This window comes from Centroberyx gerrardi, chromosome 12, assembly GCF_048128805.1.
Source record: "Centroberyx gerrardi isolate f3 chromosome 12, fCenGer3.hap1.cur.20231027, whole genome shotgun sequence".
In the NCBI taxonomy this organism is placed as follows: domain Eukaryota; kingdom Metazoa; phylum Chordata; class Actinopteri; order Beryciformes; family Berycidae; genus Centroberyx; species Centroberyx gerrardi.
In genome coordinates this window covers 7,621,849-7,630,103 of record NC_136008.1, presented here as the reverse complement: position 1 = coordinate 7,630,103, position 8,255 = coordinate 7,621,849, and the positions used below count along the sequence as shown (strand labels likewise).

Genomic DNA, 8,255 nt, shown 5'->3' with positions numbered 1-8,255 from the left:
ATATAGACCGATGCCTATTTCGTCCTTATTTCTCTGTGTAAAGGCCATATATTTTCGATGGGCAGAGGCCAGTTTGTTTTGAGTTGCTTCTTACAAGAAACCTCGGCCATCCTACAAAGCATCTGCATGTACCTTTATTATGCTTTAGGGAAGAAAAAAAAAAGCGGCTTGGCATTTAACGCCCTTAAACGACATCCAGCCCATTCAAGCAGATGACATGCCAAATCTGAGATGCATCCACTACTTTTGAGATCTTTTGAGACGGGGACCGGGGAAACGTCTTGTAAATATGGTCGGCCTTCCTCCATAGGCCATCACGGATTCCCTTATCACCAGTAACTACCGGCAGCATACGGTTGGTGGCACCCTTACTGTGACCCTCACGTCTCAATAGTTCATGCTCACTCATGCACAAAATACAGTATCTGAGTCAACGTGCATGTATCACAATGGCTCCGGAGCTTGAAGATAGCCTGTACATGCTACAGAGCCGGGCGGAGGGCTGTTGACTGCTGCATTAACTGTCTGAACACGAGCCGCGCGCTGTCTTTGGTGCTGAAACGGACCAGACTCTTCCGGCATTAACGCACACAAGGAAGTAGGGAATGTCTATCCAGCAGCAGCATTAGAGGTGGAGGTGATTCTGGATGGGTTAGAAACCTATTTGCATCAACAGAACAGTTGGCAAGAGATTTCACCTCGCTGCAACGTTTCGGGCCGTGGCGCTGTCCGCGGTGCTGAACAGCGCCTTAATTGCATTTAAAGCTTGCGGCTTGTTATGGCCCCTTTCTCATGTCTGCTTTGTGCCATTACAGCCCCAGTGCTGGGGGAGTTTGCTGGCTTTGTGCTGTCTCGGCCGCCTGATCCATGCTACTGTCAGTCACAGAGTTTGCTTTTATCCTGCTCAGTGTGTGACCGCTGATATTAATGTTTCCTGCTGGGATGTCCTTCTCTCTCCCCTTTTCTCCTGCCTGCCTCCCTCTTTCCCACACAGATAAATGCATAATGCACACACTGCACACACACACACACTCTCTCTCTCTCTCTCTCTCTCTCTCTCTCTCTCTCTCGCTCACACACACACACACACACACACACACACACACACACACCCAGAACAATACTCAGGTGGTGTCTACCTCCTGCATGCGTCTTGTCAGTGAACTCTAAAAATACACTGGCTAATGCTAATGAAGTATCCAGCAGAGTTTGTCTGTCTTCCACAAGCAAGCCTCGCTGCCATCTGTCTCCCTCGCTGTGGTGCTGTGCTTTGTTACAACAACGCCACCCCCTTCTACCCCTTTACCGCCTCGCTAAGTGTGTGTGTGTGTGTGTGTGTGTGTGTGAGAGAGAGAGTATATGGATGTGTTTATGTTTGTGTATGTGTGGCAACGTCATGAAGCTACATTTATTATTCAAAGCTGCAAATGAGCAGCTATATATAGTGTGTTTATCGTTGATACAAACAATCTGGGTGGCTTGGGGTGTGTGTGTGTGTGTGTGTGTGTGTGTATGTATGTGTGTGTGTGTGTCTGCGAGCACTCGAGGCACTGTAGGCCCACTGGAGTCAAGGGACTTTTGACTTATCGCAGGTTAACATAACACACACTTCTCATTCTCCCCCACAGTGGCAGAGCGCTCATGAAATCTTTGCAGCAGACAGGCAGTTTGATGGCTAAGTGGCCCGTTTCTTCACTCTCCATGTATGGCAGATGGACTCTATGTACATGTTATGAGTGCTCAAGTAGGGTTAGAGCGATATATCGGTTTGCCCATACATCAGGCCGATATTTTCCTTTTCTTTTAAATATCAGATATCGGCCGGTCATGTCATCCACTGCCGATATGATGGAGGTTCCTCCCTGACCACAGCTATAAAATCAGTGTGCGCATTTTGCTTGTTGATTTAATTGTTCATTCCTGTTTTTTAGTTACTTCTTCGGTTAAGGGTAGTAATGTATCCCACAGTTTCTCTGCCATTGAATAGATCCGGTGGGTCTCGCTACCTTTAAGAGCTGCCAACCCACCTAAAATAATTTAATTATTCTGGGTGTCAGTGGAGACTTTTGGTGTCCCATAAGTCTAATGCTGTTTCAGACGCTTTTTAACCCTGCTGAGGATTAACGTCTGGGGGAAACACTGAATAATTGTAATAATTTTTTGGCATGAAAATGGAAAAAAAGATATTAAAAACAAAATTATATATTGAATATTGGCAGAAAATATTGGCAATGGGCAGCTTCAGTACAAAAATCACATCTGGCCCAGGACCTTTGTCGCATGTCATCCCCCTCACTCTCTCAGTCTTTCCTGCCTCTCTTGACTTTGAGCTGTCTAATAAAGGCGAAAATGCCAATAAATAATCTTAAAATATCGTTATCGGCCTTCAAAAACCCATATCGGTTGAACCCTAGGACACAGCGCCTTTAAAATGATGTACAGCTGGCTGCTGTCTCCTGAACACAAGCTGTCTGCACTGTACAAAAAACATACAAAATCAATCTAAAAAATACTGAAGCACTGGACACAGAGAGGTGGACTAGCTACTGATCCTCTCTGTGCACAACAGCAGGTTGAACAGGGAGCTTACTGCCAAAAAGTCGATGCATTCCCTTTAGAGTGCCAGCAGTTAGTAGGCCCAAACCGGTTGTATCTGTATCTGAGGACTGTGTCAGGACAGCGTAGTCTTTATACTGTAAGAATGCCTTCTCAGTAACCCTTTTGTCTCTCTGTCTCTTGTTCCCTCTCCTTTTCTTTCTCTAAACCCCTCAATTTCTCTCTCATACTTCCCTGCTTCCTTATACAACCTCTCTCTCTCTCTATCTCTTTTTTTCTTTCAGATCCAGAGATGGCACGGCTATTGTTGCTGATAATTCTCTATGCTCTTCCATCTCTTGTTGTGCCCATACATAATTCATCAGCTGGAGGTAATTTGCGTCTGTTTGTGACTGGGTATGCGCGGGAATGTCTGTCTCTGTGTTTCTGTGTTTGTGTGTGTGTGTGTGTGTGTTTATATGCATTAATGGATAGGAGTAACTCCACGGAGATTGCTAAGTGACCTAAATGGAGCGCTGTAATTTGTGCATGGAGGAAGGCGTCGGTTGAAACGGCGATATCATGTTACCGTAATATATCTACGTGATGTGGAGATGATGCTTCCTGTCTCGTCTCTTGTCGTCCTTCCTCCTTCACTCTTCTTCCCCTTCTTTTCTTTCAGGCTGTGCCATCATCCGGCCTCCCAGGGATGGAGGGATCCGCTACAGAGGCCTGACACAGGAACAGGTACACAGGCTGCTGTTACTGCGCTGGGTCGAAATCACAGCACACAACCTGTGATACTGGACACTTCAAAGCACAACTGATTGAAAGATTTTCAAAATAATCACAGAATTGGAGAGTGTGGCAGCTGATAATGTAATAACTGTCAGATAATGTAATAACTTGTCAAAATGTTATAAAATGCCACTCTAAATGGCTTGAAAATATAATAAAACATGTCAAAATAAGGAAATTCATTATATTATTACATTATCCAGATAATGTAATAATCATCACATCAGAACATTAACTGCCTATTATTACCTAAGGGGTGACATATTTTAGCTGATGATATAATAATATTGACTAATAATGTAGCAACTTGTAACAATAAGAAATAATAAAGTAATACCTTGAGTTATCACATTATTAGTTGATATTATTATTACGCCATCAGTCACACCCAATCAGTTACATCCCTTATGAAGTAACAATCGCAGGTTAATGTAATATTGTAATGTTATTATCTGGGGATTTTCTTACATTGATATGTTTTAGTACATTTTCAACCCATTTAGAGGGACATTTTATTATGTTTTGACAAGTTATTACATTATATGACTGTTACTGCATTATCAGTTGCTACATGGTGGCTCAGCTGGCTAAGGTGCTTACCATGTACCAGTGACATCCTGCGTTTGAATCCGGCCTTGGACATTTGTCGCATGTCATCCCCCTCTCACTCCCATCTTTCCATGTTTGATTCCACTGGTAACTGTCCAATAAAGCAGATATGTAAAAAGAAAAATCTTAAAAATCACAGGATTAACCTTCTCTCCCATAAAAGACAGACACACCAAAATATGAACATGCATGCACCTGGTGTCTGAAATTAACTTTGTGCCTCACCTGCCAAGGGCTGGTAAACTAAAACAAAAACGTAATAATATCAAGTTTTCATTTTCATGTCACACTATCCGTTTTAAGTGCTATTTTGAGTATAAAATCACCAGCATTTGGCACTTGCTATGTGTGAATTTCGGAGTCTGCATGTACCACTTTGGATCGCCCACGCCCTCCCAGAGATTTTCCCCCTCCTCCAATCCAGAGTCAAGGTGCGATTCAAAGCTCATAAATTCAGACGATACTGCCATGAAATGTCCTTTCTAGCACGACTCTACCGCCAGCGCCATATGGCTGCAGAATCCAGTGTATTAAGACAGAATGAAGAGAGTCCCTAAGTGAATGAGAAAAAATGGTATGAGAGAGCATCAATCACACTGTAATTACGGTCTCTCTCCCAACCTCTCTCTCTCTCTCTCTCTGTGTCTCTGACAGATCCGCAGTGTGCAGATCCTGCCAGTGGATTATGAGATAGAGTACATCTGCAGAGGAAACAGGGTGATTGTGGGACCGAAGGTCAGGAAGTGCTTACCCAACGGCACATGGACGGACATGACGCAGCACAGCAGATGTTGTAAGTCCTCTCTGGTCTGACTCTCTTCCCCCGTTAGCTACATTTCACAATTTTCCACAACCGTCCTCTTCCCTTTCCTTTATCCTGTCAAATTTCCGTTTTCCAGGCTGTCCTTGTGAATAATAATTTGTTCTTACACGTCCTGTCTGGTTAAATTAATAATAAATAAAAGGTAAAATAAAAAATAAAATATAGTTTTTACGTTCCTTTCTAATGGGTTCAGTACAATGTACTGGTGTCCCTGTTTGGACTACACTGAAAAGGACGAACAGTGTGAGATATTGTGTATCCTTCCCCTTTTTCTAAGGCTAGGTGTGATCTGTTCCTGCTTATATGATTTTAATGTGAAAATCCACAAGTAAAGCAAAGTAAATGCAATCTTAAATGGAGTTTAGATTAAATTAATGCAGAACCTTGTATTGTTGTGGGTTCCTACCTCCCCAGTGACTGTCATTTCATCCACTGGGACATTTCAATGCTTGACACAATTCTTATAAAACGACTGCCGGAATGAAAGTAAAACTCACTATTGAATAAAGTATCTAGCAATCTTGAGCCCTTTACTTACAAAATATTAATTCAAAGGATGTAATCATCTTGTAATTACTGAGAAATGAACATCAATTAACCTTTTTGTCAAAGGTCCCATATTTTACTCTTGTTAGCAGTTTGTTTCCCTGTGGTTGTATGTAATTTTGGAGTGAAATCCTTCATTTGCTGTACAGGAGGTAAAAGACGATACCGACCAGACCGGTTTAAAACTCGTTGATCAGCTCTGTTGCACTAACTGAACTGTTGAGCTGATGTTTGAATGCCTCTACTGACTCTCTATCTGTGTGTGTATGGTATACAGTATGTTGAGACCATTTGTGTTTGTTATGTGTTTTTATTATGTTTTTACTATGCGCTTTGATCATGTGTTTTTGCTGTAAGCCTTATCTGCAAACCAAATTTCCCTTATGGCACAATGAAGCTTGAATTTAATTGCTACTCAAATCATATACAGCTATGCAAATACAACCACCATTCCAGTCAAACCTCTGCTTTCTGCCTGTTTGTTCTTTCTTTTCACAGTTAACTTCAGTAGAATTTGTTTTCCCAAGAGTCCATTCACTTTGCTAAAGCAGTATTTGTCGTTCGTGTGACTTCATCATCCGACTTTTGTTCATGTGAAATTTCCAAGTAGAAAATCTGTTTCTCCAATATATCTGATAGCAGATCAATCAAAAGTGATCAAAAAAATTCTTGGAGGTAGAACTGCTCTGGAGGAATAATTTCATTGGTTGAGTTAAACCTGGGTTAGGGTTAGGGTTAGGGTTAGGGTTAAGTAACATCAGACTGAGGCCCAGTGAAAAAGGCAGGGGTAAAAGAGAAGAGGCAAATATTTTGAAGCCTAGCACTCTTGTAACTGAAAAGCCATTCACAAGTCATTGCCATTTGTATTTATTTTGACCTGAGTTCCTTCTTTGCCGTTCAAGTTTGCCAGTTAGCTAACTTGCACTGGTTCTTTGGCTCCGCCCACTGAGGTTTAACACAACCCATGAGATTATCTCTGCCTCCAAAGCAGCTCTGCCTCTGAGAAATGTTTGTATAACTAAAACTCCAATCTCCCTGCAATAGCATAATTACCTTTCTCTGACTCTCTGTGTATCTGTCTCTGTCTCCCTCGCTCTCCTCCCTCTCCTCCTCTCTCTCTCTCCCTCCCTCTCTGTGTCTTCAGTGCTGCTGTGCCCGCGGGTGTGGACGTCCCTGGAGAACGGCCGGGTGGCGGTGAAGCCCCCCGGGCCGCCGGTGGAGGGGACGGTGCTGCATTACAGCTGCCATGCCGGCTTCATCCTGGAGGGCAGGAACATCAGCCACTGCACCAAGCTGGGCAAGTGGGACTCGCCCAAACCCACCTGCCTCTGTGAGTGTCTGTGCCGACATGAGGCTTCACATTAAGCTTCTAATTACAGCAGCATACAGGAAATGTATGCTGTATGATGTGATACCACTTACTGTCCTGAGGGAAATTCAGTAGGCAAGGCCAGCACAGAAAACATAGTGCACATCATACATCACATCATACCAATGCACAGCAGGCTAGTCGGTGACTAGTTAATGACATTTCTATTTCCATTACCAGTCCTGTCAGTCTAGTAATGGAGAGGCTAGCAAGAAAATTAAGCGCACAATGAACTGCCAACATTCATAAACAGGGATTTAGTGCAGGGTAAATCCACATAGACTCAGTTTAACCACCTTTCTACACTGACATAAATCTTTATGATGGAAGTTCAGAGTATACGTCATAGGGAGTAGTGTCAAACTGATGTAGATTATGTGAAGATACATGTTGTTTAAAGGAAACAAAAGCATAAATTAAGACTTTTGTGAAAATATAACTGATTTGTGTTTCTACTGGTGGTCGTTTGCCTAATCACCTACTGCAGGTCATAATTTACTCGTCTATTTATTTACCACTACATGACTGTTCATAAATAAATGTAATGATAGCAACAATATAATATAAGATTAATATCATATATATATATTTTTTTTTTTGATTGACCCACCACTGTGGGATTTGGGGGGAAGAACTGCAAATTAAATGCAGTGGCAGTCTTTTGACTGATTCTTGCTAGCAGGAATGTACACTGTAATCAAAAAAACATAATTCAGCCCAGGCCACCACAACAGGTAGATGTGCCACACTTGGCTTATGCAGTGTGTGTAACACGGTGGGGACTTAAGATTTTAAAGATGACAGTTAATTACAAACACCTGTTCTCCCAACAGTGGAGCAGCGTTGCTAGGCAATAAATGATCCAACCAATCAGAATGTAATCCATAGAGACTAGTCTGTAAGATTAGCCCCAACAAGTAAACTGGAGTAAAAACCTGATGTCCCATACACTTAACTATCCATTAAATAAATAGTGCAACATAATATAGCAACATAAGTGGCTTGTGATAGCAATATTATGTAAGAGCTCTCAGGTAGAACAGTTGCCAACGAACGTCTACTGTCTGAAAAGATTTCTTCAAAGTAGTGCACATAAATGAGACTTAAAAAAACTGGATGAAACAAAAAAAAAACTGCAGGAAACAAGAAAGATTGCCAACTAGCTTCCTGGTTACCACAAGAGTTGGCATAGCAACTAATAAAGTTGCTATGGGAATGATAGTATTAACAAGGGATGATAGAGGGAATTATCAGCACAGTTGGACTGGGTATCCGAAAGTACTCATTGTATAATCCCTTTAAAAATATCTACAATCTGTATTAATAGTGGGTTTATAGTGACGGTATCGTACTCTTTGCTTTTATTTTATTATCTCCTATGGTATTACTATAGGATTTCCTATGGTATCATTTTTGACCCATAGCAATTGCATGAGATTTTTAAGTTTTGCTGTGATATTTGTATGGCCTCCTTCTAAAATTTATTTTAGGATTACATAATCCCTTGTGGATCATGCATGTACCCATAATCACAGCTGAGACCCCCTCCCAGACATTATTACTCTAGTTGTTAAA

The 8,255-nt window shown here is 41.8% G+C and overlaps 1 protein-coding gene across 2 annotated transcripts in view; it reads left to right on the top strand.

Moving 5' to 3' along the window:
• The first annotated feature begins 2,848 nt into the window (after positions 1-2,848).
• gabbr1a (gamma-aminobutyric acid (GABA) B receptor, 1a) overlaps positions 2,849-8,255 on the top strand; it is a 46,642-nt gene continuing 41,235 nt past the window's right edge. The window contains exons 1-4 of one of the 2 annotated variants that reach the window (XM_071907164.2): positions 2,849-2,927; positions 3,218-3,282; positions 4,597-4,735; positions 6,456-6,641. In XM_071907164.2, the coding sequence (XP_071763265.1) occupies positions 2,849-2,927; positions 3,218-3,282; positions 4,597-4,735; positions 6,456-6,641 (469 nt within the window). Of the gene's footprint in view, positions 2,928-3,217; positions 3,283-4,596; positions 4,736-6,455; positions 6,642-8,255 lie in introns of those variants that run through there. The other variant, XM_071907165.2, reaches the window with a different exon arrangement.